General features: G+C 36.9%; 1 protein-coding gene across 3 annotated transcripts; it reads right to left on the reverse strand.

The window, feature by feature from the left end:
• Positions 1-10072: 10072 nt before the first annotated feature.
• LOC116714927 (shootin-1) lies at positions 10073-24371 on the reverse strand. 3 transcript variants are annotated; one of them, XM_032555745.1, is made up of 8 exons: positions 23884-24371; positions 23061-23215; positions 21948-22162; positions 19239-19326; positions 17904-18016; positions 15885-16037; positions 15706-15793; positions 10073-10618 (listed from the first exon to the last, which is right to left on the reverse strand). In XM_032555745.1, the coding sequence occupies exons 1-8, from the start codon at positions 23972-23974 to the stop codon at positions 10580-10582; spliced, it is 942 nt and encodes a 313-aa protein (XP_032411636.1). In that variant the 5' UTR covers positions 23975-24371; the 3' UTR covers positions 10073-10579. The 3 variants fall into 3 exon arrangements, with proteins under 3 accessions (XP_032411636.1, XP_032411635.1, XP_032411637.1); XM_032555744.1 differs by having other exon boundaries at positions 23061-23218; positions 23884-24370; XM_032555746.1 differs by having other exon boundaries at positions 21948-22150; positions 23061-23218; positions 23884-24364.
• Between the last annotated feature and the right edge of the window lie 1025 nt (positions 24372-25396).

A 25396-nucleotide genomic window follows, 5' to 3' on the forward strand; every position in this document is an offset into this window, starting at 1 on the left:
AATGCTTGTTTTGTTTCCTTTGTAGGCTGTGGTCAAATTTTTGTTGCTTAGCTTTTCATTTTGTTTCCCAGTGTTTTGCTACCTGGATTAAATTTTTTGATTAATCCTTTGACCTTTAACTGCATTTTGTTTAGTGTTGTTTTGTTTCTGGAACCCTGCTTTCCAAGCACTTCTTGTCTGATTTATTTGCTAAAGTAAAGTTTTTAAATCTTCCTGCTTGGCCGGCTCTGGAAATGCTAATACCAGAGCTCAGTTTGTTTAGGAAAGACGGCGATCAAAGTTACGTCACAGCTGAGTTGTGACTGAAAACAGTAGGATCTGCTAATAGTTGTGCAGGCAGCTAACTGCTATTAGCAATACAAGCTAATAATTACTGTATGTTTTTTCTTTTAATTTTATTTCAGTTTTTAAGTCTTCTGGTTGTTATTCTAATTTCAGTTGGTATTTTTTATAATGTTATTCACGCATCAAAAACATACCTGGATTGTTGCTTTGATTCTTTTATGCATTTTTATGTTTGAGAAATCCTTTAATCTCCATGGCAACCGTTCAACCTGGGTGGACCTAGCCCCGCCTTCGAGGCAAAGCTCCTCCTCTGAGCTGCATTTTACAAGTTTCCGAGCTTCCACCTCCCTGCGACTCCCCCTCTCAGCTCCTTCAGACTAGCCAGCAGCAATTAGCAAACACCTGGTGGAACTGCTCATCTGCTGAGTCGCTATAGTAGCTTCTTCTCAGTACATCACTGGTAAAAAAGATTATTAAAGGGTTAAAAGAGGAGCGATGTGATGATGGCTTAAAGAGACAGAGACCCAATGTCAAGGTGTTAAATTACAAAGTAAAATTTAATTTAATTCATATTTTACATATATTCATATATATGTTTAATAATTCCCCTTTAATGTCACTTCCAGTAGGAAGAAACCAAAAAAAGATTATACACTAAACCTAAATATGCCAGATGCATTGCATTTAACCTCTAAACTTCAAATTCTTGCAAATGTTACACTTTACATGGTGCTTAACTTCAGGATGCATTATGTAACTCTTTAATCCCAAACTGGTCAATCAGTGACACATTATTTGCTCCCTGCTGCTGTAAAATCTTCACCTGTCCACTTTCATCCAAGAAGGCTGCCTGTGTATTTACTGCAGCACTGAACCAAGAAACTTCCCCTGCAAAACAGCTCAATCAAACCCCAATGATTCACATCTGAACTGAAGTGAAAACTGAAAAGTATCTCTGAGAAGTGGCTTTTTTTGCTAACTCTGAATCTGCTCAGCAAATGTGAGAGGGACGCATGCAACCCTCCACTGTCGCTCACTGGGGTTTTTATGGCGAGATAAAAGAAAAACCAAGGAGGTTATCTTCCATTCAGCTGACATTCCAAGTCAGACGATGGTGTTGACTGCAGCCCACTAATTGAAGACACATTTGAAAGACGTACCACTGCGTGCCAAATGGGCTTTCACCGACCGCCAATCCTGGTGCAAGAGAGACCTCCAGTGGCAGGGTGCTCTTCAGGAATACAGGCAGGAAAGAGAAATAAAAGACACACGACTTAGCGGAAATGTTAGATTTGGACATTTTTCAGCCTAAACCTGAAAGTTTCAGGTTTATCATGCTAGCAAATCTGAAAGTTTCAAATAATTTTGGAGGATTGCAGAGTTATTGCATGTGTATATAAAGTTTTTTAGTAAATATTAGGAAAAAATTAAAGCACAAATTAACTTCCTTGGTTCAGTGAGGTTTAACTCTGAGACTATTAAACGTGGATTCACCTGGTGACATGATCACATATAGGCAGTTGCAGTTTAGCTGCTGCTTTAAAGATTAAACGGGGGAAAACTGAAGAAAGGTACTAATGATGTCTAACAAAAACCTCAGAGATTCTTCCTGGGATCTTTTGTGGCCTGTCTTCTCTTGCCTTTCAAGTTACCAAATAAAAAGCTGGATGCCTGACACAGAGGAAGTTAACATTAAAAAAAGAAGCAGAGATGGAAAATGGAGGAAAAAAAGCCTTGGCACAGAAAAGGCATTTCAGGTCTGAGAGAAAATAGATTGCAGCTGCTGCAGACAAAACCTGAAGAGGAAATGTTTACAACCCTGTGCACCCTGCATAGCTCAGCTGGTGCCAGCAGCACGACCTGAAATCTTATTGGTTCTAAATTTAGGGAAAATATAATTTTGACCATGACAAGTGCAATCAGAAACAAAGGCGGCTGTCATGATATCGGATCTGAATCTCCTCTGTCAATGTGAGAGGAATAGTCAGGAAATGTACTTTTAAGTAGCTAAAAAGGGACTGAGACCTGAGGAACTTGGTTCTGGAGAAACTTTAAAAATGCGCTGGAGCCTCAAAATTACAGACATTTGATATATTTATATACTTTTTTACCAACATCTTTTGAAACACTTTTCCGGGTCCTTGCAGAAGACGACAAACACTGAAATGACTTTTCTGATGAGAAATGTCATATTTTGGTGAGAGGGAAACATTGAGTTATGTTTTTCTAATTTTATATTTGTCTGTTTTAATTCACCAAATATCTGGAAGAAAATGAATATAAATAGGAAAAGTTGAAAGGATCTGGACTCGCTACGTCTGCTGTCAGAGAAGTTATAGATTTATATTGAAAAAAAGATATTTTGAATTGAAACTCAAACTGGATGTTAAATTGTTGCCTTCAACATTGCATGAATAACAGGTTTTCACAGAAATCTGAAACTGTTGCGGTTCCTCCGGGTTTGCACCTAATGGGAATCCTTCAATCGTCACCTGGACTGAAAAGCTGAACTTTTATCCTTGTTTTTATAATTTATGATATGGTTGAAAGAAGAAAAAAACTAATCTCAAAGACTCCTTTTAAAAGCTGAAACCAAATTATAGCTTTCACCCTCATCCGTCAGGTTAGCTATTTCTCAAAATTTAGCATGAAAACTGGCAAAGCTGAGTATGTAAAAAAAGGGAAATGTCCGCCTTGATGTCACTCAACATAGCCGTCCAGTGTAAACACTGAAGGTGGGAAGAATATTGCTCAGTGTAAAACACATCTGTCTTTCAGGCTGTTGGTATCAGGCTTCACACAGCAGTAAAAACAGGCTGTTTTCAGATGCACAAACGACCTGGGCTCTGCGCTTCACCTGTACGCTCGACGGTCCGAGCGGCTTCAGCAGCCGTCTGGGACTCATCCCTCCTACCACACACCATGAATCACCCCTCAGTGACCCCCGCGGGTTGTAAAATAAGCTGCCACCACATGCCAGGCAGGGGTCAGCCATGTGTCCGCGTCTTGCCTCCGTCAGGACTCAAATACACACTTGTTTGCATTTCTGAACCACTGTCAGACCAGTTTCCTTCCAGCTGAACCGCATCTTTTGCAGTGCCTGTCAAAATTATTCACACTCCTTGAACTTCTCTACATTTTTTCACCACAAAGTTTAATGTATTTCTTTTAGGATTTTAAGTGATACGGCAATACAAAGCAGTGCAAAACAGTATGATGGAAAGAAAATGGTTCTCAAATAATTTTAAAGGTGACCAATAATTCTTCCTTGAACAGGATAGGATAGGTTTATGTTCTAAATAAAACATGTTCATTACACTTTTTGCAGAAAATCAGACTTAAATATTTGCGTATATTGAGTTTCTTTCAGAATTAGCTGCTTTAGGGCCTCTTGTTACTTTAAATCCAAATAAGTTGCTGCTAGTCACACCCCTTAGCTCATTAGCAACATTTAAACTGATATGTAAAAATGGCTGTAGACAGATGTGCAATTATACAACCGTATAAAATCTTTGAATAGCAAAAGTGTAGTTTCCTGAACAACCAACAAGAATGCAGCAAATGGTTTTGGAATGGTAACCACTTGTCTTTTCCATCTGCCATTGTTCAGCATATAAAGCAGTAAAATTAACTGGCCAAATGTCCTGGAGCTCAGCTCTTCACATATTAAACATAAATCTTTATTGTCACTATAGAAAGAGCAAAGAGGAGATATTAAACCAGCAGCAAAAAAAATTGCAACTTTTTGAAAAAGGTGCCTCAAAATCAGTACTTTTAGGCCATAACAATAACAAAAAACCATTACAACATCCAGGAGGGAATGCTAGATGCTTTAAAAGAGTTGAGATATGATGGAGAAATTTAGGGAATGCCTTTACAAGGCCCTAAACCACATGAAGCTAAACCCAAGTCCAAAACCATAAAAGTCTCTTGAGGAGTCAAACGGAGGCTGGAGCTGCAGTTGTTATGAGTCTGCTGAGAGATACTACAAATAAGAAGCAAATATATCTACAAATTAGATATAGTTTGGAGTTTGACATGTTTTTATCATGATTATTTGTTAATAATGCTGGTAAGCTACTGATTAATTATTTAAAATCTGTCTTTGTTTAATGAACAAAGACTTAGTGAGTAAAAAATTGTGATTATTTTTCCAAAAAAAGACAGGAATATTTGTTTCCTTTCTAGCAAAATAAAACCGAATGAGAAATGATGTAAGATTTTAAAACAGCACTGTTAGAAACAACATAGAGAAATAGAAACACATTGCTTCAAAATATTTCTTATAATTTATTCAACAACTTTTCTCTGCAGCTGCCTTTTGCTTTGTTGATTATTTTTTATGCACATTACAAAACTGACTTTCACACTTCATATTAGAAACTTTGACTTTTACCCTTAGTTTGTGTTAAATAAATTTATATTTAAGAAACTCATTCATGGTGTGTGTGTGTGTGGGTGTGTAGCTGGGTTACATTAGCAACACCCAGTATAAAAACTCACTCCTATAATCCCTTTATGGTTTCAGTGAGGGAATTTCTACTCCCCATCCCAGTCACAATATTTTCAGTCATACACATGATTTCATTCAACAGTAATTGATGGCCACACCTAATAGCTTTATTTCTTGGAATTTTATTCTCCTACATATTTAACTAGGAAGGTCACAATGAGATATACAGTATATGATTTTTTTTTTCTTTCCAGTGAGTTTATTGAGTCAAGATGAGGACATGGATGCAGCTGGGAGAAAATTTTGATATTTGTTTTTAGTACATAAATCTGGTAAAATCTGCAATACATGATGAAGAATAAGCATTGCTGGTTTCTAACTGATGAAAACCATAAAACTTCTCAAAAAACAATTAAATCTGGCTTGATAGATGAGTCCTTGCCAAACAACAATAAAAAGCTAAAATTTGCTTCTTTTTTTCAGAATATTCTGGGCTAAAATGTGCATGTGGATAAAATGTAAACTAATCTCCACGAGATTACATCCAGTTTTATGTTCAATCAATCAATCAAATTTTATTTGTATAGCACATTTCAGCAGCAAGGCATTTCAAAGTGCTTTACATCATTACAAACACAGAAACACAATGCAACATAGAATCAACAATCAAAACATGACATTAAGTCAAGTTTCATCAATAAATTTGTAATTGATTACATTTCAAATACAATCCTAAACAGGTGGGTTTTTAGTCGAGATTTAAAAGAAGTCAGTGTTTCAGCTGTTTTACAGTTTTCTGGAAGTTTGTTCCAAATTTGTGGTGCATAGATCCTGAAAGCTGCTTCTCCTCGTTTGGTTCTGGTTCTGGGGATGCAGAGCAGACCAGAACCGTAAGACCTGAGAGGTCTGGAAGGTTGATACAACAACAGCAGATCTTTAATGTATTGTGGTGCTAAGCCGTTCAGTGATTTATAAACTAACAACAGTATTTTAAAGTCTATTCTTTGAGCTACAGGGAGCCAGTGGAGGGACTTTAAAACTGGTGTTATGTGCTGTTGTGAGGATGTTTGCAGGTTTTTTTTTTAGTGTCCACAGTTCAGAACCACTTCCTTCTAAACTTCAACACCTAACTCTTGTGTTTACTCACGACACTGTTAAACATTTGTACACCGATCCAAACAGTCTCAAAGGGAAAACTGAATCCTGTCCTGCTGTTTTCCAAAAGCATTTAACCAAGTAGTTTACCTTTTTGAGTAGCAAAGATTAAAGAAAATGATAAATCTGAATCAAACAGATGTACACAGAAATGACATGAAATAAGCACGTTTTAACTGAGCTGGATTGGTGTTTCATCTCTGTGAACATTTTGTCTGTTGATTCAAACTCCAAGCAAACAGCTTTTGTAAAGAGAGGAGAAGATTTTTTTTTCTAAATGTTCACACAAATGTTTCATAAACAGTTTTTATTTGCAGTAAGTGAAACCTTGACAAACTCATTTGGTGCTCTTACAGTTGGTATACAGTAATATCTGGAGTGCCTAAGCTGGCACCACATAATCCATGTTTATACAAGCAAGTGCACAGATGTGTCTGCTAGTCTCCACTTTAACAAGTCTCACTTTTTAATGGGTATATCCTGGTGTTAAATGTCGGTAACGTGTTTTCCCTGGCTGTGACGAAGCCGGGACATAAACATGCTATTCTGGCTGTACCTATAATCGTTCTATTAATAAAACCTATAACGTCTGAGTCTCGTTCTGCGGCAGAAGGGTGAAAGAGTATTTACTGTGTGCAAACACACACCGTTTCCAGCCACCATACGTTGTTAATCTCCCACTACACCTCAGACCTTCACAGCCCATTTGGGTCAGACTGTTTTAGCGCTTCGCAGTCAGAGGGCACGCTGCTGCCGGTGCCACCGGTGTCCCCTGTGGTCCGGGGCGCCACCACATATCCGGGGACACACCTTTCTGACCAGACGAGCTGTAAAGTCTGCCAACCATGAGCACCAATGTGCAGACTCCTGTTTTCTTTTCATCAGTGCTATCAAGCCCTCTAAAGCACATGTGTCAAACTCAAGGCCCGCGGGCCACATGTGGCCCGCTACGTCATTTTATGTGGCCCTCTCCCCCCACCACCGTTTTACATCCCCATTGATTGACTTAAAATAGGTTTTGAGCACGAATTGACTACAAACTACATCTCCCATAATGCCTTCCGATTGTTACCAGCCAACATTACGGCTTCTCGCCACTAGAGTGCAGCAGAGTCACCTCAAGCTGATTATTAATTTTCCCAGCGAGTAAAACTGAAACATCGACAAGCTAACAAGCTAAAGAGCGAAGTTCCGTGATGTTTCAATCGAGGACTTTTACCGTCTACTGCCCCCTGATTTGATGCCACAGCTTCGACTCCATGCAGCTCGTGTTTTGTCCATGTTTGGAAGCACCTATCTGTGCGAACAGATGTTTTCAATAATGAATTTAAACAAGACCAAGCACAGATCGCGCATTACTGACGAAAACCTACACGCCGTTTTGCGGATTGCCACAGAATAGAACTAAAACCAGACATCGACGAACTGACCAGGGGAAAACGGTGCCTGACATCCGGCCAGAAAACATTGGTAAGCACGAACAAACTAAATTTAAATAGAATGAATGTAAAACCAAAACTCAGTATACTGGAATATGCATATAGTTTATTGATTTTGCTTGTGTTTTGTTTTGTGTTTATTTACAGAACACAACGCAATGAGGATGTGTGTGAGTTGGTGACAGGGTGAAGAGGGATCAGCGTTGTGTTCAAGGACAGGCAACATCACCTCATTGTTTTGTTCTTATGTGAAATACATGTTCGTTGTGTAATAAATAACGAAAAAGTTTTGTGAATGAAGTTGAGAGTTAATATCAAAACTTGTTTTTATTCTTTGTCTGCTTATCTTTAACGCAGACAAAGAATAATTTTCCCAGCGACAAGCTAACAAGCTAAAGAGCGAAGTTTAGCTGAGCAGTTTAAAAATACTGAGCATATTTTTAAACTGCTCAGTTTAAAAATATTGTAATTTTTAAACTGAGCAGTAATTTTACATCCATGCAAACTCAAATGTAATATTTAAAACTTGAATACATAAAATCAGTTATTTAACAATATGAGGTGTTGTTTAATTTATTTTTAACATTGTATTTTCAGACATTTATGCTAGGGTTGCCCAAGTCTAGTTTTCCAGACCTATCACTCTGCAACTTTAGATGCGTTCCTTCTCTAACACACCTGGATCATTGACTCATTCATATGCCTCTACAGAACTTAGTTGCTGCTAATGAGGGAAGTCAACTTTTTGTCCGGGGTATGTTTTAGCAGGGACGCATCTAAAAGTTGCAGTCTGGAGGACTGCACTTGGGCAGTCCTGATTTTATACCGTCAATGTGGCCCGTTGAGGGTGGCCAATATGCTGAAGTGGCGCTTGGTGAAATTGAGTTTGACACCCCTGCTCTAAAGCATGCTGATGTTGATTTTTAGGGATATTTATGCTCCTGATGATGCACAATATGCTGCCAGATGTTGACAGTTACAGTAACTGCGATTCCATTAGCCATAAAATAGCGCAAATTGAAATTATGAAAAATAAATTTGCTCAATGGAAACACACCAATTTTGAAAAAAAACTCACGTTTTTTGATGAAATGTTGTTGCTGTTGCTTGAGATGGTTTTTCAGTCGTATCCTAATGGATGGATTTGGCAAAACTGCAATGGAAACACTTTTTGCGGCAAACAAGTCATGTGATCAACAACCGGATGTTGCTACTGGCGAAAACAACAGAATAAGACAGGAAGTGGTATGAGGACGATGGTTAGTTTTGGGGGGGTTTCGGATAACGTGCAGCTCACAACATCCCACAGTTCATAAAAAGTTGTGTGTCATTGGAAAGCTCTTCGGTAAAATCTCGACTACAATTTTCCCAAAACGTCGCATACATAGCCACTCCCACGTATTAGGGACTTGTTGCTCCAATGCCTGAATAAGACACAAACGTCTCTTCTGATGGCTGATAGACGAATATATCTCATGATGTGATTTTCATTTAATTTTTTATTTGACAAGTTTGACACCATTATAATATAAACATTTGCACACATTTGTTATGGAAACTTCTGATGACATTGAAAAAATTTTTTGCATATGTGGTGTTTCCATTAGATAAGGAATGAAATTAAAGTCGCATGTGAATGAGTCTGTCCACACAACAAGTCATTAAAAATAATGCTGCGCCTTGATCCTCTTACCATTTCCTGTCATCTTCTTCTTCATGGTTTGCGCCAGTGGAAACATCCAGTTGTGGATCATGTGACCCGTGTGATCAGATTTCGTGCCAAAACCTTTTATCAAAAAAACTCTTTTCAAAATTGACATGTTTCCATTAAGCAAATTTATTTTTGAAAATGTCAAATTATTATTTGATCAATGGAAAAGCAGCTAGTGACAGCTTTCTTTTTGAAAGAGAAAGTAGAAAAGGTTATTTTGTGTCCAAAGTCAGAGGTCTTGCTTAATGGAAATATCCAATGTGATGTTTAATATGGCCGATATTTGTGCTAAATGTAGCGTAGCAAGATTCCAAAAATTTGCAAATACAGAAGTTTCATTTCGCTCAATCTATTTTGATTGTGGTAATAAAATCAGTAAGTCTTAAAAATCTTCATAGAAACAGAAAACAATGTGAACTGTTTCTTCCAGACAGATTATATTTTCTTTATAATCCAGGTTTCAAAACGTCTTTCATATTTGACCTTCTCCACAGTATTTATTATTAAAAACTGTCTTACAGCCTTTATTACGCTAAAAGTTGTGAAATAAAATATATTTGATGGAGAATTAGGATACCAAAATAGATAGTCGGCTTTGTTTGCATAAATAGATTAGCTTTATTAATAGTAAATTAGTTTCTATTGGTATCTTCAGATTATTTTTTTCTCTAAGTTCTTGGGTAATGTATGATTAGATTGACCCCTGAGATTTTTAATATATAGCAAATTATAGATTAATGGGGAAAGAAAAGATATTTAGATTGTTGGCTCAACTATTTAAATATAAAGTAGACAATTATGCATTCACCTTTCTCAAAAACAGCAAAAAATAAATATTTGTTTAATTTGAGCTTCAATGATCTTAATTTTGTCAACCTCAGATGATGTTTTAGTTCATATTTATACAAAAATGTCAAAAATCAACCAACATTAAAGGAACCCTGCACATGTGAAGGACTTGATGACTTCCTCTGTGATGAATCAGACAATTTTTTTTTTTCTTGCACGGTTTTATTGTTCCTTTTTAACAACATGTGTGCATCAGATGGTTCACACATGAGCCGCTGCTGATCCGAACCAAATTACTTTACAGATTTTCTGATAATTGCTCACAAGAGAAAGCCGAGTGACAAGGAAACACAAAACCCATTGATGGCGCTTTGGTGCGGTAAAAAAAACGTGTTTGTTTGTGTCCTCTGTGCGCCAGCTGAGGATTTACGAGCCAAACAACAAAAGAAAACATTCTCAGGTGCTCCTATTAGCAGTGTTGATTACAAGGTCTTGAAAAATGGACAATTACTGGAAAAATGTGACCAGACAAATTTAAGCACATGTGATGCACATATGGGACAGCAGTAAGAAAATAAAGGGGGAGGGGGCCGGAGCTTAATCAATGGGTTTTAGTGAACAATACTAGAAGGAAAACAATGCAGATTTGGTTTCTTTAAAACAAAGACGGGAAGGCAATCCACAAACATCCAGTAGTTAAAACGACTGAGTTGAGGAAGGAGGGAGAAGATGGGATGGCGTTAGTCTTCAAGGAGGTTCCTGGTATCTGCTGATAGGACTCCCCGCCTACAGGCAGAAAAATAAACTCTGAGTTAGGATGAGAGCAGAAGAGGTTCCTCCACAGATAAAAGTCCTCCAGGAAAAATGTTTGGGCTAGATAAATCCAATAAATGATGTATGTAGTGTCAGTGTTTAAACTGTAAATTAAGACTAATTTAATTTGTTTTAATCTGGTGTTTAAAGTGATATCTCAGAAAAACAACATAGATGTAGATAAATGGAAGTGAAAGTGGTTGACATGAATGTTTTGGCTCATATGAACTGGTGATGCAACAGAAGTTCCCAATAAATAACTATTATTTAAGAAAACTGATTAATTGTGGGTAGGCCTGTCGCGATAAACGGTAAATCGATTAATCGTTCGATAAATTAAAACTATCGACGTCATTTTAATTATCGGCATTGTCGTCTCTTCCGGCCTTTTTCTCTTTCTGTTGATGACACCGAATGAAAAGAGGCTCAACTCCAGTGCTCTCCACTAACCCCTTCCCTTCCTCATTTTACTTAGTGTAAAGCCCAGCGCACACAAGCTGTCGCCGATTGCCGGCCCATTTTCAAAACCTGACAGACCACACATTACCCGACAGAAATCCTAGGTATAACGGTTCGATCATGCCGTGTGGTGTCCAACAATGGGCACAAAATAATGGCTACAAGTTCAGTGAACTAATTTTAAAACCAAGCATTAATCAATGCTGTACTACAATCTACCTGCAATGCATGTGGCTAGTGTCAGTCCTGCCTGAATGAAAATCATTAGAACCTATTTACGTCACCTTAACGAAGAACAGCTGAAAAGTTACCGGGTTTATCAACTGCGGTAGCAATTTCGCTCCAACTCCTCCCCTTGTCATTTCTATATTCTTTGCATGTTGAATAAACATTAATGTTGTTTCCACATATCATCTCCAATGTCCGCTTCGTGTTGCGTCGTGTCAGCTGTTTGGGATTCCCCGACGTAATTTCCCCTCAGAAAGCGCAGAGGAGAATCCCCACTTTCTGATTGGCTACCTGTCACATTTAACAGGCTGCGTTAAAGCTCCCAGTCGGGAAAACCCCTGATTTGGGGCCACGACAATCTACCGTAACAAACCACACAATCTTAGAAAGATCAACGTTCTAAGATTGTCTTAAGGGGAAAAATAGGAGCAAAAAATCGTGTAGTGTGAACTATTGCATCAGGTAGTCGATGTGCCCATCTTCTCTATTTAAATCTAATTATTACTGAAGGGCAAAATAATATACAGACTTCATAATCTGCACTCTTTTGGTTGAATGCAGTATTTATTTCCACTTTGGCTTTATGTTGTTTAGTTTTTTTTTTCCAAGTGAGTTTTTTGTTAATGGAGACTGAGAATCCATTTTATTTTTGTTTTTGGTTGTTTTGTTCATTTTGTTTATCAGTTCCAGTGTTTAGTGTTCTTTTGAAAATAAAGTGTATCTATCTTTGGCAAGAAATCGCATGGATTATTATGTCATTTCCATTAAATCAGTGTAAAAAGGTCTTCAAACAATATTATCGTTTATCGCAATAATTTTTGAGACAATTAATCGCTGAGCAAAATTTGCTATCGTGACAGGCCTAATTGTGGGTAATCCATTGAAAGCACCCCATAAAATTCACATTAAACAACAACGGCTTTCAAAATATTCTACATTTTGTCACATAACTACAAACTACAATGTATTTTATGGGGATTTTATGAGACCATCAATGTTATGCATAATTATGTAGAAGTAAGATGATACATTGTTTTCATTTTTCACTAATACAAATCTGGACAGTGTGGCATGCATTGTAGTCTCCTGATTCATTTGGCTGCAAACAGATGCACAATTATGCAATCGTATATTTTTGAAAAGCAGGAGTAGAGCCTCCTGCACAGGCAGCAACTGGTTTCTGGATGGTAAATCAACAACAAAAAAACTTCTCTTGTCCAGAAACCATTGTACAGCAGTAAAACAAGCTGGTCAAATGTGCTGGAGCTCAGCTTTGGTTGCTAGGCGATGGGCTGGGCTTCGCTTGGGTTGCTAGGTAACGGGGCTGGGCTCAGGTGAGGTTGCTAGGTAACGGGGCAGGGACGTAACAACTCTAGACACCAGAAAACATGAATGTATTGGCAAAAAATGGTTGGGTGTGTTTTTAAGTACCTGGGCTGCTTTTAGATGCAGTAAAAACCCAAATTGAAATGTAAAAATGTCCAAAATTTTCATTTTGCATAATAGGTCCCCTTTAAGGCTCTTCTAAAGGAGGAAGGGGGTCTGCAAATGAGTATGTGCTTTCAAAGAAAATGTCCCTACTGCACCTCTTAACCATAAAATATATATTTTAGGCTAAGTCTGAGGCTGTTCTTAGAAAAATGATTCGGTCTAATGACTTGGGTCTCGTCCTAATCCTAAAAACGTATCCAAACAGCTCTGTTAATACTTAAAACAAATCTATCTGCCTGACAATTCTCAGACACAGTTGAGCTCCATGCATGCCAGACCAGGACTTATTGTGACAGCAGACCTCAAAGATGGCATTGCACAATCTGGCACTGGTAACCAAAACCATCAGGGCTCACATAACTGTCACAGTCGGAGTCAGCAAAATTCTTTAGCCTGGTTGGAGTTTTTAAAAATATTCACTTTCAGGAGCCAAAGAAGTGTGATTGCATGTGGAGGACATCTTATGGAAAAGCACCAGGGGGTAATTCAAACATGACCCCAACAAGTTCAGTTTAATATAAAGCAGCAAATGTCTGAAAGGGGCTTCTGTCATGTCCAGACAATGTGAATCTGTGGTTTCCATAAATCATGTCGGAGCTGGTAATGTGTTTTATCGAGGCTGTTTCCTCCGTGTTTTTGACAGTCACTGCTCCTCCGGAGAAATTTCCGCCCTCGTTCAACTCTGCAGGAATTGAAAGGGGGGAAAAACAGTCTGCATCATCTGCTCTCAATCAGAATAATTATCCTAAGAAATGCAATGCAGAGCCTGAGCGAAGTGAGGGGAATGAAGCACAGAGGCTCTTGGCGAGCGCCTCCTCCAGTCATTATTAGTCATTTCTTTGCTGCTTTGGAAGCGGACTGGGAGGAGGCCCAGCGCATCCAGCAGACAGGCAGAGAAAAAGCACGAGACTCCGATGCTAAGAGAAGATCAGCCGTCTCTGACGTCTCTGGAAGCCATGAGCATTAGCATTATGTTCAGAATCGCAGGGTTTCTCTTATTCAGGATTTGGTAAAACACTGAAGAAATCATACAACCAAGAATAAAGTCATAGTATTATGGGAATAAACTAGTATAAGAATAAAGTAAATTCATGATGAAGTCGCAACATTATGAGGATAAACTCATATGACAATAAAGTGATAATATTACCAGAATAAAGTCGAAATAGTTAGAGAATAAGGTATAGTTTTACAAGAATATGCTTGCATGAGAACAGTTGTATATACAGGATAAAGTTGTATTATTATAAGAACATAGTTATAGTGGCACTAGAAAAAACTTGTTTGAGAATAACGTGTCGCGTTTTGTTATTTTGTTAATATTACTGTATTCTGGTAATATGTTTATTCTCTTATTATGACTTCATTCTTGATATATTGACTTTATTCCGTTATTATCATGACTTTATTCTCATATTATTGTAACTTTATTCCTCATTATTTTGTCTTTATTTAATTTCCTTTTGGATCACTACAGTATTTTTAAATTGGATTTTTGTAGGACTTTATTCTCGTATGATTTTATTTGTGTAAATTTTATGACTTTATTCTGTAATACGCCGTCATAAGGAAGATTTGAAGGCTTTTCCCAGAGTTGTCAGAAAACTCCTTTGAATATCAAACCCTGCAGGAGGATGAAGTGTTGAGATCCTGTCAGGATTTGTGAAAACTTCCTGCAAGAGTTTCTTGGACTTTATTTTTTCCGGCTTAATTGCAAAACAGCTTTTAAACTGAACCCTCAAATATTTTACAATGAACAAAAGACAAATAAAAAACTGAAACAATTATGGGCCTCTGTTGCTCATTAAGTTTTCATTTTAAGAGCATTTTGGCAGAAATACAAGTCCACTTGGGACTGGAAATCACCCTGAGTGAAAAATGATGTTCTGAATTTCTGGTTCAACCCTGAAACTTTAACCAGTCTGAAAGATCTGGAACGATTAGACTGGCCTGTTTTATAAGGACGAATAGCTGCTGAACGTTCTCCATAAACTATAAACATTGATAGTTGGAAATTAGGTGGAAATATGGTGTGTTTTAGTTTGTCTTTACATACAGGTCATCCAAGTTCTGTTTGCTCACATTTAGAATAATTAAAACGTCTATCAGAATGAACTCACTATTTTGATGGTCTTAGCTGTGCGAGTTGAGTTTATTGATTTGATTTAAATCATCATTATTCTAATTAGGTCCAGATATGACAAACTACCGTCAGTTCAAATTTAAATGAGGTCATAGGCTGATTTTTTATTTAAATTGAATTCAAACATGACAGCAACTGTTAACCAGAAATTAAGGAACCAAGTTGAAGCAACCACAGAAAAAAGGCTAATACTCAATTTATTACTTGATTATTACTCAATTTATTTACAGATACAATATGCTTTAGCTGTTTTATAAGCTCACAAAATGACTCAAATAAGTAAATTAGCTTCAACTTGTGTCTCTGTTAAGATAACCTTTAAGCTATAAAGAAAACATGTAATCTTTTCTAACGGTTTGTGATAAAAATAAACTAGTAAAATAAATATTATATTATGAATACTTCAGCTTTATTGCATTTGTTTCAGTGGTAAATATTACTTATTCCGTTTTATCAGTGAACTTCACTGGCTGTAACAGAGAGAAGAAAGGCACAACATTGTCTTTATAAACTGTTGTCAACTATTTCTTCCTCAAATTCTGCCTATTTGAAGATGATTTTACTCTAACTCTTAAAAAAGCCATCAAACTGCAGCAGAGTTCGGTTTTGTGTCATTTAAGAAAAATTGTTTTGCTTATGAAAAGATTAAAAATCTCTCCCAGAAAAATAACAGCACGTTAATCAAACAAGATCAGTCCCTGAAATGATATAAAGATACAGTGTATGATCTTCAGATTACCTGTGCAATGAGCTCCTCATACAACATGTTTGAGTTTTCCACCTGCGAACCCAGATCTGTCACCGTGTCTGCATCCAATGATGTTACACTGCATACAAAAACTGATTTTAGATGTGGCTAAAGGGAAAAAAATAATTGCATTTTTTTATTTACAGCTTAGTGGATTCATATCCACCCACCTGCCATGCCTCTCTGCTTCCTCTAGAGGGCGCAGAAGACTCTGTGTTGAACTGACGTCATGTGAGCTCTTCTTCTGTTCCCCAACCTTCTTCTCCAAAGTGCTGACCTGATGCAGCAGAGTTTGTCTCTCCTCCATCAGACAGTCTTTGAATCTGTGGAAGACAAAAAAAAAAATCCACCTATCTTTGGTCACTGACCAGATTAACTACTTTTACAATACTTTACAGAAAGTTAAAGGTCACTTTTCGCGAATGCATAGATAACTTTTTTTTTCTTTCCATGTAGATTTGCTTTTGGTGAAACAAGCAGTGACGTGCGGTCAGGGACGGCAGATGAGGCACCTGTAATCCTGATAAGTAAAAATAAGACCATGCAAAGTAATATAGATGCTAGCAATGATGAGAGTCCACTTGAATTGTCTATACCTACATTGTTTTTATTATTGGTAATTTCAACATTTTTATGGCCAAAATCACTGAATTTATGCACTGGCTGCTGAAATACAAGAAGGCCAGGTTGAAGCATTTATTGCATGTCCATTGCTGTCTGTCTTTAAACCGCCAAGGTACTTGTTTAATTACACATTTTCTACATATGTTGACGTTACACAGTCTGTTTGATATATTTAATAAATATGAACGACTTATTTAGTCTTTCTGATCGGCTATAAATGTGCAGTGAAATGCGCGGCTGAGACAGAAAGTACCATGCCTCCCTGATAGGGGGCAGTGTAGATACAACAAGTGCTCTTCTTCAATGCATTGAAAAGAATGAAAACAGTCGGGGATGAAAAATACAGACGGAGCAAAACCATTCTGGGTCGTCGCTCTCTTTGGCTGCCAGATTTTTGAAAATTAGAGGAAAATGAGAAACAACAGAATGACAGAGATATTTGTAGAGAAGGATGGGTGCATGAACATCATATGACATAAAGGTAAGATCACACACAATATTAAATTTTAATCAGAAAAGTGAGAAATCTGCCAAGGGAAACATTGAAATAAATTTTTAAAATGTGACCTTGTTAAATATTCTTTTATCTTTTCTTGCTGATATAATTAGTTATGGTTAAAATATAGCTTCTATATTACATTTTGGATTTGTACATCCGACTTTGGTGAAGTCTGTGCCTCACCAGTCATGCACTTCACCGTACATCACTGGAAACATGTCACTTAAAGGAGTACCAGTAAAGTAGGAGATTATAAATCAATTCATAATAAAGCCCAATCCTTCAGATTTTATCTGGAATTTTCTACAAAATTCTAGAAAAATGTTTTGTAAGTTCTGCAAAGTTCTATGTACCAGGAAAGATTTGAGAAGCAAAATTTGAAAGGGCGCTTTAAGGTTCTGTTCAGTCCCATGAAAGTTCTAGCATTCTTGTTTTTCTGCAACTTGCAATAAACCAAAGATTGTACCACATCACAGAAATTTATGTAAGCTCTTAATATTTATAAAAAATGTTTGACAAATTACATGTAAAGCTTTATCTTTATTTCACATATTCCAATTTTTTAACTGTGCCTTTAAAGCGCATGAACTCGCCTTTGTTTCCCTCCAGCTCCTTCATTGTTGTGGTTTACTCTCTCCACTGTCATTAATTTTGTTTACAGGCAGCAGGTTTCTGCTTTTATTAGCCAGGAGAGTGCTGCCCAACTCCCAGCTCAGAGGAATGGATTTATTTTCAGAGGTTTGGGAAAGTTAAGAAGGAACACAGTGAAATTAATAACAATCTGAAGGAAATAGAAGGATTTAGTCAGTAATGCTTCTCTAAATCTGCACATTGTTAGCATGTGTTTTTTCAGCATAATGTGTTGTCAAGACCTCTAGTCTTTAAACAAACTAAAGCATGTGTTTGCCCAACAGTTTTTTCTTACTTTAGATACAAATAATATAACATTTGTGAACTGATATTGGAAATAATCATGCTTTTGGCAGCAACCTTACATAAAATAATATGAGAATCGCAGGATTTAATTGTGTTGCCATGTTTGTTTTATTCATGTAAACAATCCCACCTTTTGACACAACGCATCCAGTACTTCTGTTGCTGACAGAGCCACTCGAACTGCTCTGCCGTCTCCTGCAACTTACTCAGGCTCCCTTTATTCTCCTGCTGCAGTTCCTTCACCTTTAAAATACATTTTAAATAAATAAATGAGATCATTTTTATTTCCCCCTGATACCAGGATGTGATCAAAACAATAAACTCAGGAAGCAGTGACTATTGCAAACTGCAAATATAGATTAGAATAACGACTTGTTATGCAGAAAGATGAGTGAGAGCGGCAGAGTCTGACATAATCTTCAATTCCCAGGGCTTTTGCAATATTTCCCTGGCTTGATCCCCTGCTAATAAATGATCTCATTAAGTTTTCACTGACTCTGCGGTCTGCTCCGCTGTTCTCCTGGCCATCTGCAGATGTCTCAAAGGAAAGTTAATTACATAACCGGATTGTTTGCTGCTTGATGGACTGGTTAAAGCCGAGGCCAACACGGGGGCCGGTCTTTGAAGCTCACAGTAAATAACAAAAACCATAAATCTTCATGCTTCACAAATATACAGATGCACTAAAGCAAACCCAACACCAGTAAAGTCTGGTAAGTTGACTTTTTTTTTTTTAAATATATGTCTGTGGTATAAATTTGAGTCCTGAGTATACAGGTTTCATTATAATTACTTCCTCCATAAAACAGTCTAAATTAACTGAAATATTGTTATTCTGCTAATTGCTGATTGTTTCATGTTGAATAACGTGTCCCTGTTCTGACATCTGCTGGGCAAGAATGGCATTGCAACTCCCACATTGATAATCCAAGATTTTCTTTTCATAAAACGTGGCTTTAAATATACAGTAAACTATTGAAACTCAATGCACTGCAAAAATACAAAATCTTAGTTTAGTTTAGTGTTTAGTTTCTAGAGAGAATATCAGTGCACTTGAAGACAAAACTAACTTACAAGTAACTTTTAAGATACATCAGGTGGTTTTAAGTTAATAATTCCTTAGTATTAATTTTGAAAAGTATTTGTTCCATTGACAGATTATTTCACTTATAACATGGGGAAAATCTTGTTATAAGTGAAATATCTGGCAGTGGGCCTAGTTCAGTTTTAAGAAATTATTAACTTTGTGTCACTTGTAAGCTAGTTTAGTCTTATTTCAAGTGTACTAAAATATCTGCACTAGAAATTAGATTAAAAATACTTGGTAGGGTTTCATGTTTTTGCAGTGTGTAAAGACTCATAGTCTTCCTCTAAGAATCATTTCTTTAGATTTTGTTTCCAAAGATAAAGACTTTTTTGGGGGGAAAACCTCACTGTTTAGAAAGACATACAGAAAGGATCTCACCTCCTCCAGATGAGTTTTGCGGAGGTCCTTCAGCTCTTCTGTCAGACCGTCGTTGGTTTTCTGCAGCTCCTTCAGCTGCACCAGCTTACTGCTCATAGCAACCACAAAACACAGATACATTTGTTTTTCAGCTATGGTACCGAAGCTTCTTGTTTTCAGTTAAATACAATGAAAAAATAAATTAAATTTAACATACACAATGCTAATGTTCAATTGCTAGGAGCTAGCAGAATTTGATGAAACATAGAAACAGTATTAAGTGAACTGAAGTTTATTAACAGTTGCAGGTTTTTATTACTATTTCATTTGAAGTCAATAAAAATCAATAAGAAAGGTGACAACAGAGAGTGTAAGAAGTCCAAAATGTTTTTCTTAGGGCTGGACAATACGTCTGCAAAACGTATTAGAATAAAATCGTTTCATAGCAGTCGACGTTGATAATTATTTATTTGTTTTTTGTTTTAAATATCTGAAATACTGGTGGCGTAACCTCTTCTGATTTATCCAGAGTTTTCACTCCACGCCATTGGTTTTTTTTTTAGTTTTTAAGCAGATATGAGGCAGTGGTGAACCTTTAAATTGCTACATGTTACTCAAAAGGTTGTTGCTAGGTAACCAGAGTGAGTGAGTTAGTTGATTCCACCAACCTTAGTTAGCTAGCCGTGAAAGGTTGAGCAGCTAAAGCCTGTCCTCTGCCTACATCTCCCAGAATGCTGTGCGGTTCTTGATCAGTGTTCATTGAAATAATTGAATATTGTATGAAATGTATTATCTTTGGATATCGATCACATATCTACTGTGACTTACTGTATGTAGTTATTGATTTATTTTCTAATCCTAGTTTTCTGAAGGTTTTTTTAAACCTGCAGTCTGGTTTTCGACTTGAATAAAGATGATCCAACCAAATCAGATAAAAGAACAAAACCACTGTGATCAGAAAGCAGTTCTTCAACTTTAAGTTAGGTGCTGTTGGATCCCCTATAGAGAAGAAAACAAAGAATTGAACATTTGTATCAAAACATGTGGTCTCTCCATTCCTGTTGGATATCATTACCAATCACATCAAAGGCATTTGAAAACCAGGGATGAACAGTTTGTTCTCAGAATTACGAATAAATGCTGAAAAGCTGCTGAATAAACTCTTACAGGAGCAGCATTAGAGTTCAACATGAGGCAGCAAAGAAGGCGTAAGCAAAGCAGCCTGAGGTTGAACTAAAAAAAAACTAAAAAAAACCTGAGGTCAAACTAAAGCCTCAACATCTTGACATCAAACAAGGTTTTTAATTAATGTTTGTTGTGTTTTTAATCAGATTACTTCTACATGAAATTCTTGACCAGAACTTCCTGGCAGGAGAGATACTGCACTGTATAGAGATACTGAGATACTGATTTCTGGTTAAATAAAATAAAAAAGGTAAGAAAGACAAGTCAGAAACTGCAAAGAGTTGCAAACACATTTCTGACAGTGTCTGAATGCCTATGACACCCACAGTCTGGGAATAACACGCTCCAGCTAGGGATTTAAGAATCACAATGCATCATTAAAAGCAAAAATAAATCTAAACATTAAACCTTTTGCAGATGATAGTGTCTCTTTCATCTGTATTCCCAAAAATATCATGCTATGAAAAAAATGTGACACAAATCAAACTGCAGGATTTAATTAGACAAAGCAAATGACAGCCATTTTATCTGACAATTTTACATTTTATAGTTTGTTTTAATTCATTTGAAAATTAAAGAGTGTTTTAAAGCCTGTAGTTTTTTAGGGTAGCTGATTTACAGCTTGATTCAGCTTTAGTTTTCACTAAATGGATGCGTTTTTCTCCAGCTGTTTGATCTTGTTTAGTTAAAACAGCTGGAGAGACACACAGGAATGTGCTGGAATCAAACTGTGAAAATTCAATATTTGGATGAACAGTAACGAAATGATGAAGTACTGGAGAATATATAAAAGAGAGCCAAATTTACTTTTCTAAAAACAAAATAGCAGCTTTATCTTCTCTTAGCTCTCCTGTAATAAACTCTGGTGTAAAAGTGATTATAGAGCAGATTAAAAGTGATTAAGGGTGTTTTCATCATCCCTGTTAGTACAGAAGTACTAACTGGGGACGTTTGAACCAGCTGCTGTGGTTCACTTTGACACTGCACTGTCAAACCAACCAAATTCTTTGAAAAACCTGTTCATCTCCTCGCCTGTGGCGGCACTGCACCAATAACCTCTGAAGGAAACAACACAAAAACGTCAGAAGAAGACTTGAGCGTAACTTCTTTCTTTGCAAAATGTAAACAAAAATGGAGTAGTGTCAGATTTTAGAGATTGTAGGATTTCTCTTTTGTCTTTGGCAGAAGACCACGAGTCATTACTCTCGATTTAGTTGTATTTACCCAGAATGCCCTGCGCTGTGTCCACTTCCTGCTTTTGGAGAGGTCTCCGGCCTGCTTGGTGTTCACATATGCATTTGAACTGCACCAGATTTCACTGTAACCGAACACAGACCTCGGTTTTTAGGCTGACCAAAGTTTGCTTTTTTGGTCCGCATCAGAGTTTGATTGTGCATTGACACTCCCCCAAACAAACTGGTATTTCTAGACAAACAAACCAGAGTTCGGTTAAAACAGACTAAACAAGGCTGGTGTGAATGCACCCTAAGCTTACCTGTGCTTACAACCAAATTTCAGAAGCAAACGGAGCTGAAATGCATCTACCTGCGCAGCTCTGCATGCAGTCTGTCTGACAGCGCTGCTCGACGCTGGGCCTCAGCATGCAGCTCCTCCACCAGGCCCTCCAGCTGCACCTCGGAGCTTTGCAGACACACCAACTCTAAGTTGACCTGCTGCAGCAGCTCCACGTCCCGACGACTCTCCTCTGCCTGCAGGACCATCCGTTGCTGCAGGACGTCCACCAAGATCTGCAGGAGACACTGAAGGACATGAGTAACACTCATTCCTGCAGCGTATTCAGCAGATTTAATTGAGATTCAGTGGAGACTTTGAGATTTCACTAAAATATCATCACAACTAATTAAACAAGTGGCATAGAAGAGCCTTAAAGTCTAACTGAATGGGACAAGCCTCAACATGATGTAGAGTTTGTTTAGAATGTTATAGTCACACTTTTCAAGGTACAAGATTTTGTTTTTTCTGCATGACTTCTTCACAAGAATCTTCTATGTATTTAGTGCAAACTTTGATGCTTGGTAGAATGTTACGGATATTTGAAATAATGAGACCAAAACTGTAAGATTTTACTGCATTAACATCCTAATCTACTGTGATAAAATGAAATAAAAATTTTATAAAATTCAAAGAAAGATTTATGCTTAAACAGTGAGAAAATTTCTTTATAAGGAACTTTTAATTAACGTTGTTGCTAATTTCATTGAAAAAAAAAGCTGATTTCTTCAGTTTCATCTTTTTTTGTCATACTTATATGTTTTAGATCATAAGATTAACTTTAATATTAGACACAGATAACCTAATTAAACTCAAAATGAAGTTTTCAGATGATCTGTTCACATATTCAAGAAAAAACAGCAACCTGGGTCTGTAATTTTTTACCAGAGATGCCAACAAGTGTGAAGGAGACTAAATATCTCTACAAATACAGGTAGAGTGAATGAATATTTTCTTCAATTAATAAGTTTTTCTTAAAGTTCATCTAGACTTTTATTGTAACTTGATCACAAGTTTGGGCTTCGATAAGAGCAAAGACCCCCCAAACAAACTTAAAAATCAGGGCAATATTTGGTATGAAGGTTTAAAATGAATGCTGCATCATCTGATAATGATTCTCCATCATGGAGAACTTCATGAGTCCACCTGCTGCTGACGGATCCTGCAGATGAGCCGGTCCTGGTTTATCCTGAGCTCAAGGTTCAGCTGCTCCTGCTGCAGGAGACGAGAGGTCACAGCTTCCAGTTCATTCTGCAGCTTCCTCTCCTTCTCTCTGGACACCAGAAATTCTCTTTCCAGCACTGCTGCAGCCAAAGAAAGACAACACCACAGTCAGTTTAACACAGCGAAAGATTCTGCAAGTAAGCAACTTTATTGTTCTTAAAAAGTAGCTCAAGACAAGACAAGGCAAGTTTGTTGCTTTTCAAGGCATTTTACAAAGAGACTGACATTTTATTATGATGAAATGTGAGATGTAGACGTAAATGTGAAAAAATAAGATGCTTGATTCAGTGTAATCCACAGTCGCCACATGCTTATTGAGGAAGAGGAATTTCCTGAAAAGTTAGCAACAAAAAATTTAAAACTGTTTTGTAATTTGTTTTAAACTTCTTAATTTGTGTTGTCGGATTGTAGTGTGTTGCAAATTTCTGAAAATGGGATCTGGATCTCAGTGGGGGGTTTACCTGCTTAAATAAAGGGGGGAAAAACAGCTTTTCAGCTATATATGTTTTAAAAATCTACAAGTGCTTTTCCACAAATATTAAGGAATTATTGAGTTAAAATAAGCTCCTATTGCTGAAAAGTTACTTGTAAGTTTGTGTGCTTCATTTCAAGTGTACTAAGATATTTGTAATAGAACTTCGACTAAAGATACGTGGTAAGATTTTGTATTTTTCCAGTCTACACTTTACATCCTGTAAACTAAGTAGGCAGTTTTCATCTGAAAGTCTTGACCTGCATGACTTACCCTTGTCATGAGCCAGGCGGGTGCATTTGGCGGTCAGGTACTGGATCTGACTGTAGTCCTCGTCCCTCTGGGCTCTGAAAAACCTCTTCATTGCTTGTCTGTCCGTTCCCGACTGCTCCAGATCTAAAACTCTCCCATCCTGATCCTTTCGGGTTGCGAGATGTGGGTGTGCCGCGTGGTCAGGAAGGACACGGTGTGCACATTTCCAGCAATGTTTAACTCACTCACAGGTCTTAAAAGAAGCTCGTACCTGCAGTGGGCGGGTTGCTGCAAACGCTGTGTTTTGTCTCCGTTAATGCTTGAATCATGAGAAAGCCACACCGTCACTTGTTTCAATCCTACAATTATAGACGTGATTTGATGCTACATGCAAATCTGTGGAGAAACTGTTGCCCCGGGCAGAGAAAGGGCTGAAAGAGTCGGGCAAGTTGTGTCTAGCAGCAGGTTTGAAAGCTGCAGCCTCAGGTCAGAGCTTCATGATATGGGATTTAACAAAAAAAAACTAAACATACACTGAAAAAAGATTAAAAATGTATTACAGGTAAACATTTGCAGCTTCCTGCAAATGTCGAGATTTGTTTCTTTTTTCACCATTTTAGCAGCAGATGTTTTGCTATAATTCAAGCCCTGATGTAAATATTTCATACCTTACTGCCACTAAAATATGTCTCTGTGACGTGAATCCTTGTTATCTGCAGTCGGGGAGAACATTTCTAGGAATGGTTTAACCTTCTGGCACTTATTCACTTCAACACCGGGTCATTATAGTGAGAAAATGTGGAGATTTTGGATTTTTCTGAGAAAACACAGAGAAAATCCTCATCAGTCCATTGAAAATAAGTTTTAAAAAAATAATGATATTTATAATGATAAATGTTTTATTTTTCTATACTTTTTTGTAGTCTGTGGACAAAAAATAAGTTTTTATTCAAGATTAATGGTCGTCATTTGAGGTTATTGTGGATTGCAGGCAGGCTGAATACTGAATCGCATAGAAAAGTATTTTTCTCAGTAATTAAGAGAAACTCATAAATCATAGTTAAATTCTTAAAGTGGTTATTTATGTTCATTTTGATGATTTATGGCTTAAAGATAAGAAAAACATAACATTTAAATTCCCTGAAAAATTTAATATAATATAAAAACAATAAATAAAACCTGTAGTAAAGTAATAACTGCATGCATAATTATTTAAAGGTGTATTATTTTTTATAAAACACATAATTTCGAGGGGCAAAATCTTGAGTCACAGAAAATATGAATAAAACAAATACTGAAATAATACATGATTTTAACATATAAAGATCACATATTACATACACTTTTTACATACATGTGTTTAAGAGGTTATGGACATTGTTTATTTTTTATTTATTAGAACATTTTAACATGAAATCTATAAATATTTATTAGACAACTTATTTATTTGCTGGAATGTGATGCTTTTGGTCCCTACATTTCTTAATTTTCTTTTGTGAAGTTCACAAACTTTGCAATATCTTTCTATTTATTG

The sequence above is a fragment of the Xiphophorus hellerii genome, chromosome 23 (assembly GCF_003331165.1).
Source record: "Xiphophorus hellerii strain 12219 chromosome 23, Xiphophorus_hellerii-4.1, whole genome shotgun sequence".
Classification (NCBI taxonomy): domain Eukaryota; kingdom Metazoa; phylum Chordata; class Actinopteri; order Cyprinodontiformes; family Poeciliidae; genus Xiphophorus; species Xiphophorus hellerii.